We start from the raw sequence: 27,089 nt of genomic DNA on the forward strand, positions 1-27,089 counted from the left end.
GCATTGTTTTTGATTGCTAAACCAAAGGTAACCGGTTGTTATCGCTCGTTTACTTTCCTTCATCGTTCGTTCCGCCATCTGAGACTTGTTTTTCCATTGATCATGACGATGTGTATAGTTTTTGGGGAATGTGTTGTTGAATTATTGTACACAACCACAATGCTGTACTATTGGAAGTGTTCGATTTGATGACTCGTTGCTCTGTAATCTGAAAGGTAAACCTGCCACGAGACTGCTGTGACATGACAACGTGAATCCGGGCAGGACCACACACACATACACACATACACACACACGCACATATAAACACACACACGCACATATAAACACACACACGCACATATAAACACACACACGCACATATAAACACACACACGCACATATAAACACACACACATATAAACACACACACATATAAACACACACACATACACACACATACACACACACGCACATATAAACACACACACGCACATATAAACACACACACACACATATAAACACACACACGCACATGTAAACACACACGCACACATGTAAACACACACGCACATATAAACACACACACGCACATATAAACACACACACGCACATATAAACACACACACATACACACACACGCACATATAAACACACGCACATATAAACACACGCACATATAAACACACGCACATATAAACACACGCACATATAAACACACACACATATAAACACACACACATACACACACATACACACACACGCACATATAAACACACACACGCACATATAAACACACACACGCACATATAAACACACACACACACACACACACACACACACATATAAACACACACACGCACATATAAACACACACACACACATACAAACACACGCACATACAAACACACGCACATACAAACACACGCACATACAAACACACGCACACACAAACACACGCACATATAACCACACGCACATATAAACACACGCACATATAAACACACACGCACACGCACATATAAACACACACGCACACACGCACATATAAACACACGCACATATAAACACACGCACATATAAACACACACACACACGCACATATAAACACACACACACACACGCACATATAAACACACACACACACACGCACATATAAACACACGCACGCACATATAAACACACGCACGCACATATAAACACACGCACGCACATATAAACACACGCACGCACATATAAACACACGCACGCACATATAAACACACGCACGCACATATAAACACACGCACGCACATATACACACACGCACGCACATATAAACACACACGCACGCACATATAAACACACACGCACGCACATATAAACACACACGCACGCACATATAAACACACACGCACGCACATATAAACACACACGCACGCACATATAAACACACACGCACGCACATATAAACACACACGCACGCACATATAAACACACACGCACGCACATATAAACACACACGCACGCACATATAAACACACACGCACGCACATATAAACACACACGCACGCACATATAAACACGCACGCACGCACATATAAACACGCACGCACGCACATATAAACACGCACGCACGCACATATAAACACGCACGCACGCACATATAAACACGCACGCACGCACATATAAACACGCACGCACGCACATATAAACACGCACGCACGCACATATAAACACGCACGCACGCACATATAAACACGCACGCACGCACATATAAACACGCACGCACGCACGCACATATAAACACGCACGCACGCACATATAAACACGCACGCACGCACATATAAACACGCACGCACGCACATATAAACACACACGCACACACGCACATATAAACACACACGCACACACGCACATATAAACACACACGCACACACGCACATATAAACACACACGCACACACGCACATATAAACACACACGCACACACGCACATATAAACACACACGCACACACGCACATATAAACACACACGCACACACGCACATATAAACACACACGCACACACGCACATATAAACACACACGCACACACGCACATATAAACACACACGCACACACGCACATATAAACACACACGCACACACGCACATATAAACACACACGCACATATAAACACACACGCACACACGCACATATAAACACACACGCACATATAAACACGCACACACGCACATATAAACACACACGCACACACGCACATATAAACACACACGCACACACGCACATATAAACACACACGCACACACGCACATATAAACACACACGCACACACGCACATATAAACACACACGCACACACGCACATATAAACACACACGCACACACGCACATATAAACACGCACACACGCACATATAAACACGCACACACGCACATATAAACACGCACACACGCACATATAAACACGCACACACGCACATATAAACACGCACACACGCACATATAAACACGCACACACGCACATATAAACACGCACACACGCACATATAAACACGCACACACGCACATACGCACATACAAACACGCACACACGCACATACGCACATCTAAACATATAAACACGCACACACGCACATATAAACATATAAACACGCACACACGCACATATAAACATATAAACACGCACACACGCACATATAAACATATAAACACGCACACACGCACATATAAACATATAAACACGCACACACGCACATATAAACATATAAACACGCACACACGCACATATAAACATATAAACACGCACACACGCACATATAAACACGCACACACGCACATATACACACACACACACGCACACACACACGCACATATAAACACACACGCACACACGCACGCACGCACGCACACACACCCCGTGTGAAACGAGCCAAAGTTGCTATAAGTTAATTGAATGTTTAATTTCTGGTGAAAGTTGTCGGTGCGGGTTTACGTTTTCATCCCAGTTTGAATTGTTTCCCCGCCGAAGGCATCGCTCTTACCGGTAAAATGAGCCGACCACTACTTGGGGCTAAATGGCCGTGACTGGTTGGAAACGATGTAAAAAGGACGGACTGCATTTCGCTGTCAGTTTCACTTTCATGTTGGGGCACCGTGGGGTTGGGTTGAGCGGGTTGTTTTTCCCGCACAAAGCTCCAGCAGGTACGACGGCAACGTTGAAATTGGGTTGACATATCGACACATCAAACGATGAGAAGAAATCTTTTTCGATGTATTTTTACATGTTTATTAAATTTTCATACCCAGCCGAAAAATAACCACATGGGCAGTTATAAATAAATAAATAAATAGCCAGTACACAAAGTTCCTTGATGCCATGGTTGTCGAGCATTTTGTGTACGAGATTGGTTTATTTTGTTGTTGTTAATAAATAGCAATGTCACCCGCAGGGTGACCCGTATCTTGCCAAAAAGTGACCACGTGTGACTTCTTTAAGGTCACACTGAGGTGAACAGAGCTGCTATCCACCAGGAGCGACTCCTTGAGGAATATCTGCCTACAAGAGATTCCGATGAGAATCGTTCTACAGAGTAACCATGAAAAATATGTGTTTGCCTCATAACGTCACCAAATGACATCATAATGTCTCAAGCTTGACATATCGAGAAAGCACTCATCAAGGTGTTCAATTTGAGGTACTACACGATATGGTTCCTAAAACTTGAAAATTTGACCTTTGGGGTTAACCATGAAGGTTAAGGCCAATCGCCACCAAAAATTAATCAACTGAGCGCCAGACCATGAACTATATTCCCATGAAGTTTGAAGATGATCCGATCAAAATTACTCAAAAAATAAGGGTTTCATCGACTCCCCTAATTTGCGACAAAGTGACCTTGACCTTTGACCTTCAAAATTTTGTGCGCTGAAAGGGACCTCTATAGGCCTCTGATATGCGAAGTTACAAAAATTTCCAATGATAACTGTGCTCTGCAGAATTTTTTATACGTGATTACAGACAAATTAAAAAAAAAACATACAAGCTGACTAAGATATCTTGCAAAAACTTCGTTTTGGCAAGATAAAAATCTCCACCTGAAAGGTTTACATTGTTTACAGTAAAGCGATTGTTTTGTTTATTTGATCGTGAGGTGCTGGAAAAGGTAACATCCATCATCATTCGGTATTGCTTCCTGTAACAGGGAACTCGACCAAAAGGACCATACGACGGTGCGAGTTTTGTGGTGCGAAGAAATAAAGGGGGTGCACGTTTATTGGTCTTTGCATGTTGTACAGTGACGCACAGTAAGGATGACGGGATATAGCCGAACGAGTGGTATGAGGATATTTCATGAGTTGGAATAACTGTAGCTGGGAGTTTTGCAAAACAACTGCCATGGGCAGTGTGTGTGTGTGTGTGTGTGTGTGTGTGTGTGTGTGTGTGTGTGTGTGTGTGTGTGTGTGTGTGTGTGTGTGTGTGTGTGTGTGTGTGTGTGTGTGTGTGTGTGGTTAGGGACCTAAAGTCACATTTACATTGTGCAGAGTTTCCATGGGTCCCAGGTAGTCCCATTGGGTCTTTTGTGTCCTCTTGTTATTTTGTGACCTCTGGGTCTTTGGTGTCCTCGGGTAATTTGGATCCCGTGGGGGGGGGGGGATGTGAGGATAAGAGTAGGCACATTCTGGTGCAACACCCCAGCCCACGGATGCACGCATCCTGCAGGCAGGAACGGAAGTTGTGCCCCAGTAAACCACAGAGGTTGCAATGCACCTAAAGACCCAGTCACACCTTGACGTTTTAGCCAGCAATGGCAACGTATCAAAATGTATGTAAAACACTGGCTTACGTTGAACTTTTGAGGGTTTTTTTTAAAGATTCGGACATATTCATAACGGGTTGTTTGTATGCATAACATATTCGTAATGGACACAGAACGTTTCATTGTCTTATAGATAAGTTATACCAACGAATGCTTAGCCTGTTGTCGGCGTTCACAACCTATGCCCAACGATAGTCTAACTTATGCATAGCGCGCTGCACGTATCGCCGACGATGATGTGGCGTAATCTATTAAAAGGCTGCCGCACAACGATTCAAATCATAACTGCCAGAGAAATGGAAGTGACAACATCGCAGTCACACCTTGGCGATCTTGCCAGCGTATGCCGACCTCTGAAAAATGCGTCTAAAACGCTGGCGCACGTCGAATACGGTATGGGTAAGTTTGGTATGCGTGAATAGAACGCTAAAGTACGCTATCATACGTCACATTAGGTGGAGTACGTCTTGTAATTATCAACGTGTAAAACATTTTACGACGTACTTGCCGTATGACACACGTTTCGCATGCGATGGGAATAAGTTGTACGCACGATATGCCAACGTTGGCACACGTCGACAAAAGCTACTTGAAAGGTACTCATTAGTCGAAACACGTCAAGGTAATGGTTAGAGTCAGTGTTCCAGACTCCATGGTTTGTTTTTTTTTTCTTCGGTATGACAGTGATGTTGACACTTCAATTTCGATTGCGGTTATGATTTAAATCGTTGAGCGGCAGCCTTTTAATTATATTATATTATAACCGCACTAGAAATCGAAGTGTCAACATCACCGTCATACCGAAGAAAAAATAAAAAAAATAAACCAATGTCACCCACAGGGTGACCCGTATCTTGCCAAAAGGTGACCACGTGTGACTTCTTTGAGGTCATACTGAGGTGAACAGAGCTGCGATCCACCAGGAGCGACTCCTTGAGGAATATCTGCCTACGGGAGATTCCGATGAGAATCGTTCTACAGAGTAACCATGAAAACAAATGACGTCATAATGTCTCAAGCTTGATATATCTCGAAAGCACTCATCGAGGTGTTCAATTTGAGGTACTACACGATATGGTTCCTAAAACTTGAAAATGTGACCTTGGGGTCAAATATGTTTGACCTCAGGCGCTAACCATGAAGGTCAAGGCCAATTGCCACCAAAAATTAATCAGCTGAGTGCCAGACCATATTCTACATTCCCATAAAGTTTGGAGACTATTCGATTAAAATTACTCAAAAAATAAGGGTTTCGTCGACTCTCCTGATTTGCAACAGTGACCTTGACCTTTGACCTTGACCTTCAAAATTTTATGCGCTGAAAGGGACCTCTATAGGCCTCTGATAGGCGGTTACAAAAATTTCCAATGATAACTGTGCTCTGCAGAATTTTTTATACGTGATTACAGACAAACAAACAAACAAAAAAAAAACATACAAGCTGACTAACATATCTTGCAAAAACTTCGTTTTGGCAAGATAAAAACAAAAAAAACCCCATGGAGTCTGGAACACTGACGCTAACCATTACCTTGACGTGTTTTGACTTCTGAGCACCTTTCAAGTAACTTTTGCCGACGTGTGTCACCGATCGCATATCGTGCGTACAACACGTTACTCGTAGGTTATAAATAAGTTTCGGGTACGCTAAACATTACCTCGACGTGTTTCGGCTTATGAGTAACTTACAAGTAACGTGTGCCTACAACTTATGGCCAGCGTTATGCGGAACGTGGGAGTCATATGCTGGCATAAGTCTTAAAATTTCAAGCATGGAAAATTTGAGGACAACCAAAAAGTACAACGTTTAAAGCCAGCGTACTACGACGTATGGTAGTGTTTTTCAGCGTGCTCACAATGTTATCAAAACTTACCCATAACGTATTCGACGTGTACCAGCGTTTTGCACAAATTACCAAAAATCAGCACAAGCTGGCTAAAACGTCAAGGTGTGACTGGGCCTTAACAGGTGCAGTGCTCCCTCAAATATCCCAACTGGCCACATTGTGAAGAAAATTGTTCTCTGCGCCCAGAGATTAGGTGGCACAGTTGACCACACCTGTGGCATAATTTTGGCTTCAAAAAAAACTTGCCCACTGTCAATTCCCAATAACTACCCCATTTGCGATATTAGTAACCATGCCATTCTCCTTAACCTGGAACTTGATTCGGTATAGCTGAGCTCCTGTCCATACACCCAGACCATTTAGGATAAACCGTGGTGGGGTCTTAACATCAACATAACGAGACAACCAGTACTTTGCATCATCAGATATATTCTCATTATAGATGCATGCTGTCACGACCCTCTCATGGTATGAGAGGACCTCGACTGCCCAATCAACAAGCAACCCAGCTGATTGAGCAGTCGTCAATTGCACCCAGAACTCAGCAAGCCTTTCAGCGGCCTGAAAGGACACAAACCCAAGGAGATGAGGCAGAATAAATCGTCAGCCTTGAACCCCAGTAAGTCTCATACCATCCAACCAAATACCTCGCTTGTTGGCATGGCTCCTTCCTTTGCAAACATGAGCCGCATCGTGAATGATTCATGCGCGATGGCCTGCTATTCCGGAGAGTCTGGTGGGAACCTGAGGTAGTTCACCCCCCCCCCCCCCCGTGGTCTTCTCGCCCTCGACCCTGGGTCCACAAGAATATGTTTCATTTCAAGAAAAAAAAAACCTTATTTTGAAACACTACGAATTGGTGTGGTCACAGGGAGGCCACCTGGGATTGACTTCCTCGGGTTACTTGCCGGACTCACCAGAATCGCAGGTTGTCGCACACAAATAACTTTGTGATGCGGTGGGTTGCTAATTGACCACGAATTCCAATAACTTGACCACGTGACTTTGTATCGTGTAAAAAAAAAAAAAAACTATTTACTAAAGGGTCACGTGACCTCATTACCGCGGAACATGCCCTCGATACGTACTTGTGTTTACCAGATTTCCCACCGGATCAGGTACTGCCAAGTACATATCGGCGACAATGCGAATATTTGGGGAATAACGTCCCAGCTAGGTTGCAAGCCTTGCTGGACCAATGGGGGAAAACACGACAATGAGCTGGGAACATTTCTACACAGGGCATTTATTTCCAACCAAAGTGAGGAAAGGTATGTGGCACAGTGAATGGGATTTATTGGGATGTACAGTGGGGAAAGCAAGGAATTTGTGGGATGCGGCAAAAGACAAGTAATCTTACAAAAGCAGACACAGAGCAGAGTTATCCCGTATATCTTCAAAAATCTTAATGTATGCTCGGACAGGCGCTATCTCGCACACCACAAACCTAGATTTGATAGCCCAGAGAGAAAGAAAGCAGGTGAGGGTAAACGACCTCTCAATACCTGGTGCGGTCGGTAGACCAACGCAACCCAGAACGCTTGGGGAGAGGTAGGTGGGAGGAATTCTGATTGTCTAAGATGTGGGAGTGGGGGTGTGGGTGTGGTGCAGTGCGTCGTGCAAGAGCAAAATCTGAATGCGAGTCAGTGCCTTCGCTCCTTTGGTTCGGCCCGTAAAAGAACAGTTGGGGGTTCGCCCGCGTTGATGCTCTTTTATACGTCCACAGGAGATGAGGTAGATGGAAAGAAAGATGGAAGAAGAAGATGCATCAGGAGAAAGTCTCTATCCTATCTGTGTAAATAGCGACCTATTGGGGATCGCTCAAACGGAGTGGCCCCACTTTTCAGCAGTCATGTGCGATCCCCCATCCCTGCTTGATTATGGGGACTTGCGGTGCCTTTCGCTCCGCGCCAACCAGCTCGCTGACTGCCTGCTTGTTGATCCCGTCCGGCTCCGCGTTCCTTTGGCAGTGGCACCGACCGCCTCAAACACGAAGGCGAGTAGCAGCAGTGACCTCGAGCAGGCTGATTTAGTGACCCACGAGCAGGCTAACTGAAAGAGCGACTGACCGAAAAAGAGTATGACCCAAAAGGGAAAATGGCAAAGGAGAGCATGAAGTGGCTCCCCTCTGCCCTTTTTATGAACCTGGGCCAAGGGAGGGGCCGAGGACAGGATCTCGACGAGCCGCAAGCAAAATCCCGCTCCCTGACTGGGCCACAGCAGCCATAGTTATGCCCCGCCAGGCCTCGGAACTCACCGACCTTGGCATGGATCGGAGCTCCGAGCTTTTCATGGAGCCACAGTCTTCGGACACGTGCTCTGGCCCCGAGCGTGTGCTGCCCTTCATTCTCACATGGGATTGTAGAGAAATCCTTGCGTTACCTGTGGGTCCCTCCATGAGCCACAGCGCATGGCCGAGCCTCGCGTTATTCCCTGGAACAGCTCGACCCGAGTCCCCTTTGGGTCCTTTGAGGTTTCGGTGTGGATTTGACAACCATGGGGCATTTACGGCACCTGTAGAGCTGGGCGCTCTTGTCTTTACATTCTTCGTGAGAGGTGGTGTCCGTAGTGAGTGTTGATAGTTATGTGGCATCCATGGTGAGGGCTGAATGCCACTTGGCGCTCGTCGTGAGATGGTGAATAAAAGTTGGGATTTAGCGTGGTTTGTTACGGGGTTATTTGTCCCAGTTGTCGGAAGTGGTTGCGGTGAACATGGTGAGGTTTGGTGAGCAGTGTGAAGTCTGAGGTGAGGTGGCGTTTGGGAATTGACGTACACATTTGAACGGGGAATGGACATGCAAACTCCAACAAAACGATTAGCTGGTGCACTGTTGGATGGATGCGCTCGCAACACGAGTATGCTGGAGATTCTCGTAACGTGTGCTCATTTGCGTGGCGTGCGTGCTTGCTTGCATGGTTCACATAATGCAAAGGAAATTGGGTTATATTAAGGATATGAGAGATATAAAAGACCCAACTACGAGAGTCCCACACAACCCATCTTTCCCCTTTTATCCACAAGACATATGGAAGGGACTATCGAAGACTTGTACTCTTGAAATAACTGCCTTGGGATTGCTGTATGTTGTGTGTCATTGCTTGGAGGACTGCGGTTTTACAGAACCACAACAATATACAAATGTGATCATATTTTATTTATCTTCTGGGATGCTTCATTTCAACAGTACAGCCATACGAGCATACCAAAGTCTGAAGCCTTGGCCTTGAATCGGTGTGTTTTTATCTTAATTTATTAGGCACCCTACAGATGTAAATGAACAGTTGTTTTGCTCTGTGTACGTCACCCATCATGTACAGCGAATTTCACGTGTGTGTGTGTGTGTGTGTGTGTGTGTGTGTGTGTGTGTGTGTGTGTGTGTGTGTGTGTGTGTGTGTGTGTGTGTGTGTGTGTGTGTGTGTGTGTGTGTGTATTGTTGTGGAAATGGCCCTTAGTGTGTTCTTAAATATAGGATGAGCCCAGATCCCCCATTAAATGCATGTTTAGCCAGGTTGTTCGGTAAATGGATGCTACATGTGTGTCAGGAGGTGTAAGAGGCTGTTAATTTGTTCGTACATTGGTGGTGGACCAAGAGGTTTTTTCTTCCTTCCTCTCTCCGGACAATAGTCCCCGCCCAGCGCTGAGAGGGGGAGTGGCCAAGAGAAGGAAGTGAAACTGAAGGGAGGAGTTTGTCGGCTTCGTAGAGGGGCGTGCCTGAAAAGAAAAGGTGGTAAAACTGAGAGCACCGAGTTCAGCAGTCGCCGGGAAGGCAAGCGGTGCAGGGAGAGCGCCGAGGTGGCACGATAGGTTTTTCGTGAGGAGTGCCGGGGAAGGCAGTGGTGAAACAGCATCGTTGTGGCACGATCGGCTGAATAGGGCTGGCTGTGTGTGAGTCAGCAGTCGGTTTTTGAGACGAGCAAGTGAATGAAAAGACTGCAGGAGCGCGCCGAGTCTGCGATCGGCAGTGGTGAAACTGAGCGCCGAGGTGGGGCGCGATCGGCTTTTGTGAAGAGACATCGACAGGTTCATCCGGAGTCCAGTGACGGAGCCTCTGACTGTCCCTACTCACCTCACGGCTCGACGACGTCTTGGAATCCAATGGACCCAGCCTGCGGAGCTCAACACCTCGATTTGGCCTGATCTGGGAACAGGCTCGGCCTGGACTTTTATGCTGGACCTTGTGCGAAACCAGCTGAAACCCACCATCGATCTGACGGTCTTGTGCCGTCGACCTTACGCGGGGTCAGAACGCGCGGATGCCTCGTGCGTGAGCGGTGCGACAATATGAGGACGAGCGCCATCTTGCCACACGGCGTGTTCGAGCTTGGGCGCTCAAATCCGTGTACATCAGCTTGTCACGATCCACATTCGTGCTTTGACACTTTCCTCTCGTCCATGAAACATCACCAAGTACTCTTTGTCTTGTCTGCATGCTGTCCATGTCTTGTTTGCATGTTGTTTAAGGCTTATCTCGTTAGGGTCCCCTTCGAAACCCGTAATCCGTTGCTCCCTAGTTAAGAACGGGTTATAGATTAATAATAACATTGTCGTGAATGCTTTGCTTGTGTCGTGTTCCTCGATGTCCCCAATAAATCTGGCTGATTGGTATGAAGTTGCCGCTTTGAATTAATTTGTGCCGCGTCGAGGAACGATCCGCTCGATTTGGATATAAAAACCAAAATGGTTACAGACTGGTAGACTCCGCTCGGTCTCTGACAAAACCAGTCTGTTAGCGGGGTCTATTTCCTCAGCTGGCAAGGTACAGGTTTATTTTGGTATCGTGATTTGAGACGCGTAACCCGAGATTGTGCCGAACCAGCCGGCGTTATAAACCCGGAGACTGCGGTGGTTAGGGTCGCGCCGAAGGTGTAACATTTGGCTGTCGAGAGTAGGGTGCGAAAACCCAAACTGGTTACGGACAGTGATTGACACACTCGTCCGTCCGAATCCCCCCACCCCTGAATCTTTAACAATATATATATATATATATATATATATATATATATATCTATATATATATATATATATATATATATATATATATATATATATATATATATATATATAATTTTTTTATTGTTTCTGTACACCGCCCTTGAGGCTCTGTTTTCAAGTCATTGTCTACAATTCCAATAGAAGATGTAATTCGTGTTTAATGACGGTTTTCGAGTTTCTTTATCTTTAAAAGTAGTCTGCGGTGAAAATAGTCGTGGTAAAAGATTGGACTTGAAAACCCGACTCAAATTGTCTGTTTGAAGGTGGACAGCCAAATACACACTGTTTTATGCAGGTAGATATTTTGGGATTTGGGAAGGTGAGGGGTGAAATTATAACATGTAATTTTTTAAGAAGAAGAACAGCACATGGAGAAGAGCGTGGTAAGAAGGCTGGAGGGAGATGTGAGAATGGTGTGCATAAAAAGTTGGGTTTTGTAAAAAAAAAAAAAAAAAAAAACGAATTCCACCATATTCACATGTATTTTATGATAAATATATTTCGAAACGTGTGGAGTGTGATGAGTACTCTGCCAATCCCCATTGAACACAGTCCAACACCAAAGCGTCACCTCCAACACAGAGGCCTCGGGCCGGTGACTGTTTGACAGACAAAGATGACATGATAAACATCAAATGGAGCCACCGATCCAGATTTTGGGCTTATTTGCCCTCATTAGGATGGCATACTGATAAATGTCTAACCAATGATGACCCCATTCAGCGTTTATACATCAGACGCACCTCCTGACTCTTATGGTGAGCATCGCCGCGGATTATGTCTCACATGGTAAAACCGCATAATCTGCACAGAACAAGCATCCGTCTGCCACCCAGACAATTGTTCCTGCTAATGCAAACCATTCAACCAGAAGGCAAGTGATGTGATCGGTGGGAAAAATGAAACATGTGGATGTGTGAGCACTCCGCCGATCCCCATTGGACACAGTCCTACACCAAAGCGTGGAAAATCCTCTATTTTCTGGTGACCACCCTCTGCCGTGACATCCCTCATCTTTCAGACAGCCAGGCTGCAGCCTCTTCCCTCTCTTCAGACCTTGGGGGGGGGGGGGGAATAAAAATACAAGCTGGTGGGCGACATGGGTGGTCGCTAGACTAAGGCGAATTTGAAATATGTAGATAAGAGAACACATCAGATGGCATTTTTGCTGTTCGTTGTTCCATATAGGAACATGATGAGCAACTGTCCATTCATCATTTGTGTTCGATTCCCTAACCCTACGTTCGGGAATCCCAACGCGAACGTTGGGGTGAAAGCATATAGTAATATAATTGCATACTACTCATACAGTTTTTGACAGATCGGGCTGAAAATTTTTGACAAAGAGTTTGATTATAGTGCGCATCAAAGCGCGGAAGCCGATTTTTGATTTTCGAATTTTTTTTCGGATTTTTTTCAAAAATTTCAGTCACGTTGCTAGACAACGGTGGTGTCCATAGCAACGGTGCTCAAAAGCATACAACTAGATCCTGGTATGAACCTAACAGTCAAGTTTCATCAAAATTGGTTGATTCCTCTGGCCTCCAGAGCTGTCCATTACATACAGACAGACGGAAAACCTGAGAATATGGGTAGTCTAGCGACCACCCAATAGTCTAGCGACCACCCAAAAAATAATAATTAAAAACGGTCTACCATCAACCATCTTCTTGTAAAACTATGCCAATTCAGGATCACAGTTCACCTCCACTCATTTGATCCTCTTTTCCCACCTGTGGAGCCAACTTTCACATACTGTTAGATTTCATTCTTCCCTCCAGATCTTCAAGACAGCTGTTCACTGCCATCTCGCATCATCCCCTATCCAAAACGATGATCTTTTCCACCTATGTTAACCTTACCAAAATCCCTCCTAGTTTCCCACTTTTTCCTCCCTTTGAGTTTCCTTCTCCATGTACGAGTGATTTGCGTCCTGTTTTTGTCTGTTACGTGACTAGTCGTGATCTGTTCAGCGCTTCCACCAGTACTCGCGTTCGTTGTACTCGCACTTCCATGAGCCTCAACTATGTATAAAGTACAAAAAAACAGGAACTAGAGGGACACACGGTAGAGTGCATACCTTTGCCATGCATTGCCTAGTCCAGTAGAACATATCGGGCACAATGCATTTTTTTGAGATGTTGTGCTACATACTCTACAGTACTGTTGGACCCTGATATTCATGGGGGATACATTCCTGGAAAATGTTGCAAATTGCGAATAGCGGGGCATTGTTTCAATGGAAAAATTATAGTGAATGATGGACAACATGTAGAAACATTAATAATTTGAGACTATCACAAATACCATGAAAAAAATCAAATTGATTAAAACTTGTAAGTCTAATGCATGTATTCATATCAAATTTATGTCTGTATCTTGCATAACAATAAAACTATTCAATGTTCTCTTTGCTCTATCCATTTTCGATTTGTGCAGACCTATGATTTGTGCAGTCCAGCAAATATTTTATTTTGCAATTGCATTTATCAGGAATGTTTTTTTTTTTTTTCTTGCCATGCATATCCATTCTCCACCATTACAGATGGAAACTAGAATGGCATTCGGTGGGGTGCACACCTCCGCCAGGTTGAACAGTTTAAGTTCTGGATACCACTGATAAGCCGGATCTGGATTCGGACTTGAACCAAAATCGAATCGGCTTGTTCTTGTCACCTAGCCAACTCTTCCACCAAGTTTTGTCGTAACTCGTCTGCAACTTTTTGAAATACTGTGCTCAGTATTGTTTTTGGCCCGATGCCTCAATGGAGAAGAATTACTGTAAAAAATTATTGTATCTGGATCTTCACCAAAATCTAATCGGTTTGTCCTTGTCACACTCCTAACCTGTCCACCAAATTTCATCTGAATCCATCCACAAGTTCTTAAGATATCCTGCTCACAGGCAGACATGGGTAGTCGACTACCCAATATAACCTGACGCGATGGGCCCGTTCGATGGGGAATGACCTGAGGATTAAGCACAAGAAAATTCATGATTCTAGCTTCAAGGGTTAATGCTGCAGATTGTTTTTTCGTTAAAATACCCCCACATTTAGAGGTTTTTCGGCCGTTGCTAGGCAACGGAGGGGTCCATAGCAACGGTTCTTTCTCACACATAATTAGGACATACCATGAACCTACCATACCAGTTTCATGTATATCTGACTCGTATTCTCTGAGATTTAACGAACTTCGTTTTTTTATTGTTTTCGACCAGGGTTCATTCGAAGTCTATCTTCTCTGACAGTTTTCATAGGATCCGGCTGGAAATTTTTGACAATATGGCTGAATGTACTGCCCACAGTCGCTCGTGGCCCGATTTTTGATTTTCGAGAAAATAATTTTTTTATGATTTTTCAAAAATTTCAAAGTTCCGTTGCTAGGCAACGGTGGTGTCCATAGCAACGGTTCTCATTTGCACACAACTAGGTCATGGTATGAACCTACCAACCAAGTTTCATCAAAATCACCATTGTATTAACGGAGCACTGGACCGAACAGAGGGACAGACAAACATATCGATGGAAAAACTGCTAAGGGTACAACAAATTTCAAAAAATATTTTTTTTTTTTTCGACTGGATCGACTACCCAACATATCGACGGAAAAAACTGATAATAAGGGAAGAACAAATAAAAAAAATTTTTTTCCACTGGATCCACTACCCAACAGAGACAGACAAGGGTGAAAACATAACCTCCGTCCACCTTCGGTGGCAGAGGTAACCATCTGGTAAACATTAATGCCTTGTAATGATAATAGTTGGTACATGAAAATAATTTATTTTCTTTCATATTTCTCTTTCTTTCTTTTTTTTAGGGTGCTTTGCCTGTGGTACAGAGTCTGGATTTCGTGTTTATAACACTGACCCACTGAAGGAAAAAGAAAGGCAAGGTGGGTTGTTTTGCAAACCATCCAATCGTGATGGTTCAATGAAGTTTGAGTCGAGGTTTTCAGGTTTGTTTGCATAAAAGTTGCATCTCCCTTTGTTGCATTAAAATTGTGTTGTTCAAGACCTAGAAATATAGATTGAGAGGTCCTTGCTCTTCTACAAGCCTCAAATTTTTACACAAGAAGTCAAAGATCAAAGGCTATCACATGATATGTCACGGCATTGATTTCAAGTTGGTGATAAAGTTATTTGTTCATGCAGATTTTGCAGAGGGAGGAATTGGACATATAGAAATGCTCTTCCGGTGCAACTATCTTGCTCTTGTGGGAGGCGGGAGGCGACCAAAGTTTCCCACAAACAAAGGTGAAAACAGTGAGATGTAAATATCATGGCGTTGAAGCCGTCACGGCCTCAAGTGTGGGAAAACGAGGGAATTAAATCAAATATTGGTGGTGATGGGTCGTCGTTGGTGTTAAATGGTTAGTTGGACAGTCTGATCCAACATGTCGATTTATGAACACTCGTGTTCCATCTTATGCGTGCAGTCATGATCTGGGATGATCTCAAAAAGAAGACTGTCATTGAGCTCGAGTTTTCTACAGAGGTGAAGGCGGTGAGGTTGAGACGTGACAGGTGAATGAATGCCTCTGACTGCTGTAAGTTAATTAAAGTGCACGCTCGACCAAGTTTAAGTGTTTGCCTTTTCATTTTGATTTTCAGGATTGTAGTTGTCTTGGATTCTCTGATAAAAGTCTTCACCTTCACTCAAAATCCCCACCAGCTACATGTATTTGAAACTTGTCACAACCCAATAGGTGAGATATATATCTATTTTTTGCACTTTTATTTAAAATGTGCTTCATTTGCGATTGCCTTTTCCATTCATAAAGATATAGTGTGTGTTCCCTTGACTCCTTTGCATGTGCCCTGTTCCCTCTCATCTTCCTGCATATGAGTATATGTTTTGCTTCCCTCATTCCGCCTCATTGTATTGCTTACCCTTTTATTTTTGCTGGCCTGGACTTTAGTCTGATGAGCTTATGCAATCGAGCACAGTCAGTCAGTCAGTAAAGGCTTCAGTCATTATGGCTTGAACTAAATGCACGATTTTGATGAAACTTGGCCACAAGTTTAAAATCTGATGCCAAATAAAGGTGTATTGATCGAATCAAAATCTGTGTTCAGTAAGGGGGTCTATGGAGGGAGGAGTTGGGGGGGGGGAGGGGGTTACGCACCAAAATAGGTGTTTGCTCTCTTCTCCAAAACTTGACCACGACCTTTATCGTCCATGATGCACCAAAGTTTGCTCATGGCATTAAAAAGGAAAATCATGGTCTGAAGGGGTCTGGGGGTGAGGGGAGGGGAGGGTTGAGGTTGAGTGACTTGCTGCTGATAGAGGTGAGCTTCAGGACATGTGGTCATGTATTGTTTTTCTTTTCTTTATTCCTGTGAGACTTTCTTATTTTTCTCCTCCTCACCCCCCCACCCCCTCCCCACCTTCCTTCATTCCGCTTCAAGAATAATTAAATGCCTGTTTTGTTTATTTTGTGGTTTGTTTCCTACTTGTCTCCTATCATGGGACATGTGGGTTAATCTATAGTGTTGGTGTCGGGGTGGGTATTTGCTTCTATTTTAAGTACTGTATAATTGAACACGTGAATGTCACTACTCGATTCTGAAATTTTTCCTTTATTAGTCCATAGCATCAGCAAAACTTCAGTGATGTGTGTGTATATATATATATATGTATATATGTGTATATATATATATGTATATATATATATATGTATATATATGTGTATATATATATGTATATATGTATATGTAAATTGGTGGCATCTTAAATCGATTAGAGAGGGGTTGGGGTGGGGGTGCTACTCATTTGTTCCCTTAAAGTTTTTTTTTTTTCTTTTTTCCTGCCTGTGGAACCAACTTCCACATTCTCTTTAATTTCATTCTTCGCTCCAAGTCTTCAAAACAGCAGTTCACCATCATCTCAGATCATCGCTCATCTAAAATCATGATCTTTTTCCCCTCGTTAACCCAAATCCGCCCCTCCTTCCAAATTTTCAGTTTTTCCTTCATGAAATCCTCCGTTGTTCAAAGTCCTTCCTCGGCCCACCTGAGCACCTGACCACTTACAAAGCTTTCGTCCGCAGCCTGATGGAATACTGCTCTCCCCTCTGAGCTGGTGCTCCTGCCTCCCACCTTTCTCGGCTTCACGCAGTGGAAACCAAGGCATTTCGGATCATTGGCATCTCCCGCAATGAGGCTGAGTCTTTGGGCCTCTCATTCTCTCACCACAGGCTGGTGGGTGGTCTTTCTATCTTCTACCGTCTCCTCTCCAGCCTCACCCTCCCGCTCTCTCTGTGATTTGTCCCCACCACATTCCCGCAGGGCGCTCAAGGTTCACCAACAACCCCCTTCTGGTACAACGACCAAAATCACGAATCACTGCTCACCTTCACTCTTTCATTCCTCTTTTTTTCCCACCTTTGGAAAATTCTCCCTCACTCTATTCAATCCCATTCTTCCCTCCAGGCCTTCAAAACAGCTGTTCACTACCACCTCTTGTCATCCCCCATCCAAATCCTCGATCTTTTCTACCCCCGATAATCCACCCAAGCCCACCTCCTTCAACTTCCCTGCTTTCCTTCCTGAAAGTCCCTGAAATGTCCATCTTGTATTCCCCATGTTCCCCAACCCATCCCTCTCCCTTCCACAGATCTCCTAATGTCTCTTCCCCACCGTTTTGTCCTTCCCACTCCCGCCCCTCTTGTCTCATGCCCCCCTTGCTGTGCATTGTGTGTTAGCTCTCCCACGAGCCTCGCCAAGGTATACAAAAAACAAGTGTGCTTCTATAGCAAATATCCATCTTGTCCACCCCATGAGTCCTCCCCTACCCCTCATTCCTCCCCATACCCATTGTTTGTTTGTTTCAGTCTCCCTCTGTTTTGCCCTTCAACCCTGCTGTTGGTGTTCCTCTCAACTGTTCCTTTGTTCTATTGTGCCCTGATACATTCAGTATTCTAACTCCTCTATGAGCCTTGACCTTGTATTCAAAAAAGGCATGTAGAATATGAATTTCACTTCAAATCTTTTGCCGTATTAAGTTGGGAGGGGGCACAAATTAGTTGGTATGTTAAGTTGGTGTGGTCTGTGTTGGCGTTGGTTATAACTTTTTTTTTTGAACCAGGGACCCATTAGAGTAGTGGTTTTTGAGTCATGGACTCTTTTGAGGATCTGGTGAAAGCTTCGGACCCCTCCCCAGAAAAATGCACAGAAGCACATAAACACAATTTTGCATACAATGAATAAATTTTATTTCGTCGGAAAATTATTTCCTTCACATACCGTCATAATCAGAATAAAAAAACCATCTTTACAAAGAATATATCTCACTTTTTTCATGCAAAAATCAATGACCATTCCCTGAATAAAATGAAATGTTTCCAAATTGTGCAAATTAAACAAAAAATTCCAAACTTCAATTCTGCTCAAAAGTACATTTCATTGAAAAGGCTGTTGTTGTTTGGCTGCAATAAGAAGATGAAATTGTGGAGTGGTCTTTGACAAGGCAACACGCACGTCGTGTTTGACATCCAATCGATTTCTACTTTTCGTTTTGATGGTAACAAGTGCTGAAAATCCTGACTCGCAAAGATATGTGGTTGCAAACGGAATCGCAGCTCCCATAGCTCGCTTTGCTCGACGATAGTAGGCTTGTGTCAAGGAACACCAAAATTCTCCAAGACTCTTCGAGTTGAACTCATGTCGTATCATTTCCTTTGTCCTCGGGTCAATGAGGTCATCTTTAGCAAGGTCTGCATCACTAATACAGTTTACATCAGCAAGGATAGGATTACAAATCCACTTTTGAACTTTAAGGTCATCTGAGCAGAAGTAACCTTCAAAAGAGTTCTGCAGTGTTTCCAGGTGTCTGCACATTTCTGCCTGCAGAGAAATTGACAGGGCTTTGTCTCTCTCGACTCCATCCTGCAGAAGCACTTCCTCCAGCATTGGAAAGTTTGCGTAGTTGTCTGCCTCCAATCTCCTCTTCCACAGTGGCAGCTTGGCCAAAAGAGCTTGTAGGTTTTCAGCAGCATCCATAATGGTGACTGCAGGACCTCGAATTGAAAGATTTATCACATTCATATGGCCAAAAATATCCGTCAAATAAGCCAAGCCGTGAATGAATTCCTCCCTGTCAAACTGTTCCGAGAGTGGACTTTCCTTTTCTCTCAAAAAAAGTGAAACTTCTTCCCTAAGTTCCATCAAGCGCTTCAAGATTTGTCCTCTGGAAAGCCGGTGAACTTCTGTGTGGTAGAGAAGAACTTCATATTCTTCTCCCATTTCGTGACAAAACCTCTTGAAAACGCGATGATTCAGAGCCCTGGCTCTGATGAAGTTGACGACTTTCACGGCAGTCGACAAAACTTTTCAGGCTTGTTGGCAGAGTCTTTGATGCCAGTGAATGCCAATGTAGAATACAGTGAGTCACGATGACGTGAGGAGCTTCTTTCTTCACCAGAGCAGTAAAACCAGATGTGTTGCCAAGCATCATCGCAGGTGCTTCATCCGTGCAAAGAGTACCCAAATTTTTCTTCCAGTCAAAGTTTCGCTTGGCAAAGAAATTTTTCAACATTTCTAAGATGTCAATGGCCTTTGTAGTTTCCAAAAGAGGCTCACAAAATAGGAATTTTTCTTTGATGGCATCAGCATGCACAAAACGGACGAAAACAAGGAACTGGCTACACCGAGAGATGTCAGTACGTTCATCCAGTTGCATACTGAAGGGAATTGGCATAGCTGCCAATTCCTCCATGACCTGCTTCAAAATATTACAAGAAATATCAACTATTCTGGAATGTATGACATCATTTGACAAAGACACTGCTTAAATTTTCTTCCTCCGCTCCAATCCACAAACCAGCTCGACCATGGCCAGGGCACATGGCTTTACTAAAGTCTCTCCAATTGTGTGTGGCTTCATTTGTTTGGCAAAGCGATAAGCAACCTTGTAAGATGCTTCAAGACAAGGCTTTTGTGTTGCGGCAATTCCAAGTTTAGGCAACGTTCCAACCTTTTCAAATCGAACCTTCTTAGCACGAAAAAGATCCACGCTGTCCGATGTATGTTCAGGATGGACAGACGTGAGGTGCTCTTTCAGCTTTGTTGGCTTCGTGCTTCCATTGGCAAGAACTTTGCCACACAAGAAACACTGTGGCTTTTGTGTCCCATCACGTTTAGTGATTTAAGTAAAACCAAAGGATACGTAGGCGTCATCGCACTTCCTTTTCTTCGACATTTCCAATTTAAGCCCGGTCTGCAAAAAAAAGGAAAAATAAGAAAGAAAAAATAAAATAAATAAAACACTGTGATGTAATTTATATGGAAAACAGTAACCAGTGAACAAAAATTTAAATTAATAAGTTTAGGCCAGCTGTGTGTACGAAACCTAATTGAGGCATGCTTTACATTAAATCTCGGATCTGCTGGATCGACTGCTGGTCGCACACAAAACAAAACAAAAACACATTTTTCGTGACTGGGTCTTAAGGTGACAACAATGGCATGCTCAAAGGAATTGTTCACCAATCCTGGGTACATGATATGTCAACATGAGCACACATTAGCATAGAGTCCCCTGAAATATGAGACAAGCTCACTGATTCTACTCCGAATGAATGATAATACTCGGGTATGGGGTATGTAAATATCTTTGAATGGAAGGAAATGGAGAAAAACATGGTACCCCAATATTTATATTCAGTTTCATGCATTATTTATCGATTAAAATATGGATGAAAGATATACAATACAGTGTATTCTAATGCAGATAAAAACATGGCAAGCAGGAAGGAAAATCAGAGCTAGTGCGTGATGCAGGTATATGGAAAAATTATATTGATGGGGAATTGAATATACAGTATAATTGTACAGGAAAAAAAAACATGGATCTGAAGATACTATGAAGTTTTAAACCTCACCAATATATGAGAAGATTCCTGAGTCATGACAAGCTGTGGAAAGTGAGAAATAAGCGCTTAATTATGGAGTGGCACTGGGTGGCGGTCGTGCAGACGACGATACCAAACTGTAAACACAAGGTCGAGTGGCCAGTGCTAAAATCTGGGGCAGAGTACATTTTCTTCAATTTCTATCGACGGGAACTCTTCTAGAAGTCATAACCTGATGACGACGACTACATGTTACCTGACTGTGTACATTCAGTGGCATCCCATTTCAACCTACCTTACAGATATACTCTCTCTCTCGATCGAGTGCAGCCTGTGGCTGCTGGTTGCATCATTGGTTGGGAAGAGGCTATGCCGCTGATGCAGTGTCCCCCTTACCAGTATACTGGTGCTCATTTTGCTGACCTCAGAAGGATGACAGGCTGAGTCAACCTCCTGGTGTATTTTAATTCAGCGGCCAACGGGGCTTGAACTCAGGACCCAAGGATCCCAAGCTGCCACCCTAACCACTAAGCCAACACCAGGCTTGCAGATGTACTAGTCTTCAGTGAGCAAGAATAAGTACATAACATCCTGTACATAGACAAAAAATAAAACTTTTTATAAAAAGCTCGCGAAAATAAATTTAAAATAATTTTTATGTGCCTGGTTCACGGATGACCTGAAGCCCATCCACGGACCCCAAAGGGGTCCATGGACCACAGATTAAGAACCCCTACATTAAAGTGAAGTTCTTCTGTTTATATATATATATTGTCGTGAGGGGCGGTCCCGTGACATAGAGATTAAATATGAAGGTGTCATTCACACGTGTCCTCCAAACCAAGCAAGGTAGGAGAGGGGTGCATTTGGATGTCTTTGTTCGTGTTTGAGCTGATTAAACACCCCCCCCCCCTTGTGCCCGTGCTTTTGAGTACAAGGCGTTTGAAACAGCGCCGGCTTTCACAAGGACGCCTGAGAGTGTGCTGCCATTGGTGCACTGCAAGGTATCATGTCATTGGTTTGGGCGGTGACACGCCATTGACATGACGGTGCAACGGTGACTTGCCGCTTCATTGGCTGGTGCTGAGGATGAGAAAACAACATTTTAAGGCGCGTTGTGTGGCCACGGAGGAGGTGTTAAAAGTCCGTACATGGACTGTTCGTGCCCTCTCCTCTCTCTAACCGTTCTTTTCTCCTGCACTTCACTACTCATACTCTCCTCTCACTTTCTTTGAAGCCAAATGACTCGCAGCATTGGGGTGAGTTGAGTTGGTTATAGCCGGAGATGCTTCCACTCTCACCAAGGTCGTGGCAGCATGGAGTGAGGCCTCCTTCGCCGATACCAGATTACTGTGCCGCCATGCAGTCCCTCCCCACGCTTTGTTGTGGAGACTTGCCCACCGGTATCCTTCAAAACCTTGCCTTGTTTCTCCTCTTTGTGTGTGAGTGGAAGAGGGCATGTGGTGCCACAGGCTCTTTATTGTACAAGTGCATTTTGATTTGTTGAGTGTATGTGTGTGTATTTATTTATTTATCATTGTTCATTGTTTCAGTCTGGCTTTCATCTTAGGATTCTCCATTTTCAGCCTCATGCCTCGAATGTGGTTCCCTTTAATTTGTCCATTCATGAAGCGCATTGTTTCATAGCGGTGGTTTTTCAGCTAAAATGCAAGCCTCAAACGTGGATTTTTGCAACGTTTCATAAATGACACCTGGAAATGGCATGAAAACTAAAATTGGAACCAGTCACAAATCTTTTAGTTTATCCAATTAAGTTCCTTCATTCTTTGTTTGACTATCGACATCAGAGTTTACTCGTAATTTGGAGAGACCAGCAGCACAAATAATTGGCACTGCTTGGCGAGTGTAGAAAGTTCTCGAGTTCCTTTTAAAAACGTGTGCATGAGTTGATGAACACCATGGACAATGCCGTTTGTCCTTTGTTCTGTTGAATATCGCAACAAAAGATACTGTTGCGGTATTCGCGCCCGCCGGCGTGCGACGGCCACGTAACTCGAATCGCGGCGCGTCGCCCACCGGACGGACAATCCAGTCGTGACCCTCTCGGACTAACGCCGGGAACCAGTCACGGGTGGACCTTTCGGTCTCACCGCGATCGAGCCAATCAGCCCCCGCGTGGGATAGGGTTGCTCGCCAAATTCGAACTACCTAAGTACCCACGCGGAGGGTAGACCGGGCGATCGCACCTCGCCGCAGGTCGACTTCGGACACGGGCCACTTAAGCGACCCGTTCCGTACTATCAGAATAACCGAGCGGTGTTATCGTCGACCTCGACGGTTCGATTAATTATCGGGCGTATTCAGCCCACTACCAACCCTTTACGTGAAGCAAGATGGGGATTCAAAGAAGGAAATGACGAAGCGAAGCGGGAGAACAGTTCAACAATAAAGCACATTTATTCGCGACGAACGGAAAGCACACAAATACAATTCCACCAAATGCACACAAAAAAGAAAACATAAAAGTGAAAACACAGTGCAGAGCTAATACCGACTACCGAGCACACGGCAACACTTATACAATTCTACTTCACAGACGGCGCCGCCAACACATACCCAAAACCAAGGAAAAGAAATACCCTCAAGAATGAGGTAGGCCTGGGGCCGAGACCGGGTCGGGCCTACCCGTCTGGTGATGAGACGCGGAGCGGCGATGGCCCCGCAACCCGCGGGCCTCGTGGACAGTGCCTGGCAGGGGGTGGGAAAAGGGGCCCCCTTGGTCGCACTATCTCAGCGCGGGGGGAAACAGGAGGGGGTTGCTGATGCTCGGGGTATAGAGGATCTTTATTATGTGCGACGAGCGTCTCCACCTCGGCCAGGTCGCGCTGTCGGCCTCCCTCGGGTGCAGCTTCCTGCACGACGCGAGCACCCCCTCGTCTGGTGTCGCCGCCTTTCCACAGCTCCGTCCCCTCCGTTCCGACTCCAACGCACACGACGAGCAGCTCCACCGCCCGCGAAGTCTTGACCCTCTGCTTCCGACTCTCCTCTTCTTGACTCTCCGACCTCGTTCTGCTCCTTCTCTCGTTCCCTTTTTGCTGACTCCCACTCTGACTGACGAACACGGTCCTTTTATCCCCCCGTAACTTCGCCTTTGACCCCCTCCCTTTGACCTTTCACCTCGCTCCCCATTGGCCCGAGAAAAAGTGGGCGTGAAGGCTTTTTGATCCACAAATTTGCATATATCGATCGTTCTGGAGGCGGGGCCAAATGGCCGCCTCGCTCACCGATTGGACGGCAAAAGTGGGCGTGTGTCGCTTTTGATCAGTTTTTGAAGCAGAAAATCCGTGATTTTGTACACGCTGTTCAACGTGCGCCCTACACGAGTCCAGCATCGGTGCCCATGAGTGGCGCGAGATGACGGTGATGCGATGGTGGCGAGTTGTGACGGTAAAGGTCATGGCGGTTGTGGTGAAGCGGCGTTGTGGTTGGTGGTTGTTGTTGTGGTTGTGATGGTGGCGATTGGTCCAAAATAAACATAGTAAAGAAAAAACGGCTATCCTGAAGAGTCGCAGCACGTATAAATGACATGTATTCCCACTAGACAACGGGTTTGGGCCTAACTACACATGCACTTACCGAGATACCTCACCTAAGGGACCTGAATGGTGGTTTGCGAATCTGGTAACCACAACACTACCCCCTTCCCTTTTTACAGACTCGTCCCGAGTCGTCAAATTTTTGTGTGCCATCATGTGTAGTTTTCCCCTAGTACATTTTACCTACGGATCCCTGAGTGCGACATTCATGGTATTCGTGTCCCCAAAATAAATAACCTGAGGGCTGCGTAACTACCTAAACAAACTCACTCACACGGATGACTTAAATAAAATTGCCGGCGCTAAGACATACATGCCGGGGGCGCACTCATATGTACAGTACATCTTACCTTAACTTACAAATTTTACACTAAACCATGGCCCAGGATCAATGAACTCTGCAAAAAGAAAGCAGTTAGCAGGGAGCCAGGCTGCCCACATGCAGTCTCTGGCTCAAACAATGCAGGTGACAGGGAACGTGGCTGGCTGCTCACACGCAGTCCAAGGCCTTCCCTTTTGAACTGAACTCAGTGAACCACAACGGTGCTTGGGCTGCACAACGCAGTCTCCGTGCCAGCTCAAGTGGCACACGCAATGAGCACAACGAATGGATGCATGAACACAAACACGGTGCACGGGCCGCCATTGCAGGCCCGTGTTGTAGCTGCCAACAGGGCAGTTCTTGCAGCTTGCAAACTGTTGCTTTTACGATCCTGGCGCACATGGCAATGAACAGGGGGGGGGGGGGCAAAGCAAAATTGAACGGGGCTGGTGAACATGGGCAGTGGGCATGGCATGAAAAAGGCAGCAGGCAAACACAGCCCGCAGAAGAAGGCCGCTGCAGGCAAACACAGCCCGCAAAAGAACTGGCCGGCACAGGCCTTGAAGTACCACAGCTGCAGATGAAGTGGCCGGCACAGGCCTTGAAGCAAAACACGGCCAGCCGATGAAGTTGGCCAGCTCTTGCCGTTCAGTGGAGGTTGGTGGAGGGAGTGCGGTGGTGCTGGCCACTTGGAAGGCGGGCTCGGACCTACCTACCTGTCTCCCTCCCAACCTATCGCCTTTGCCTGTCACTGTACATACCCACTCCCTTAATTTGTCAAACCCCAATTTAGCCCCAACTTATTTTTTTATTGTTTTTATTTTTACTTCCCCACTATAAATCGTCCCCTAACCCCCTTTATCGTCCTTGTTCGGCTAACCTATCCTGTCACCTAGCCTACTCCCAACCCCTACGTTCCCTTCCCGGAGGGGAATAAGGGAGAGCTAACGTCCTGCGCCGAGGCCCAACGAAGCCTCAGAATGGCCTCCCCAGAGTTCGGCGATCTATAACCCAAAGTGGGTCCAGCGGCCCACAACGAGAGCGAGGGGATGGATGGTGCGGAGGGGTACATCTCCTAATCTACCCTAACCATTAACTCTTAAACTACCCCGGGGCTTTCAACAAGCGCCTCTCGCTTAAACTATTGGTTCTATCAACCCAGATTCCCGTCGCCTGTGTTGGTGTCCTCACAATTTCGGGCCTCGCCCCCCAATTTTCTCTCCGTGCCCTCACACGGTCTCCTGGCTGGGACACGTGGCTCCCTTTGGCAGGCACGACCCTCTGCCGAATCTCCCGCTATGGCACCCCCGGGCACTACACTGCCTCCGAGCCTACCAGCTCCCTAACACCGGGGAGTGCCCCCCATGGCACCTCCCCTGAAACGCACACGTGGCAGGCCGGCCTCCCGGGCCCCTTTCCGAGGGTCACCCGTGCCCACAACACTGCCCACGCGGCTAATGGCGCCCCGGGCCCCCGCACCAAGCAGGCGCACCCGTGCCCACGACTCTATCCCGGCCCCCCATGGGCCCATGGCCTACCGCGGCCGACTAGCCTGGTGCCCGGGGTACCCACTCAGCGATACTCACCTTTCGCAGCCACGCTCCCAAGCCCGTCAACAGGGCTCCTGCACCCTCCAAATGGGTCTCGAGCCTACTTTCCCACCAACCACAAAACGACCTCCATTTTTCAATTTGACTAACCCAGCTAACTCACTCTACACTGACCCCGGGGTCCCCTT

General features: G+C 45.5%; 1 protein-coding gene across 2 annotated transcripts in view; it reads left to right on the forward strand.

The window, feature by feature from the left end:
• WDR45B (WD repeat domain 45B) overlaps positions 1-27,089 on the forward strand; it is a 54,404-nt gene that overhangs the window by 405 nt on the left and 26,910 nt on the right. For both annotated transcript variants that reach the window (XR_015055126.1, XM_085869870.1), the window contains exons 2-5: positions 15,440-15,514; positions 15,774-15,875; positions 16,058-16,145; positions 16,233-16,327. Coding sequence is in view for 1 of the 2 variants with exons in the window: in XM_085869870.1 (XP_085725996.1) it covers positions 15,440-15,514; positions 15,774-15,875; positions 16,058-16,145; positions 16,233-16,327 (360 nt within the window). In the remaining variant the exon portion in view is untranslated. The remainder of the gene's footprint in view (positions 1-15,439; positions 15,515-15,773; positions 15,876-16,057; positions 16,146-16,232; positions 16,328-27,089) is intronic.

This window comes from Eptatretus burgeri, chromosome 2 (assembly GCF_056783735.1).
Source record: "Eptatretus burgeri isolate ZD-2024b chromosome 2, Ebu_testis_v1, whole genome shotgun sequence".
In the NCBI taxonomy this organism is placed as follows: domain Eukaryota; kingdom Metazoa; phylum Chordata; class Myxini; order Myxiniformes; family Myxinidae; genus Eptatretus; species Eptatretus burgeri.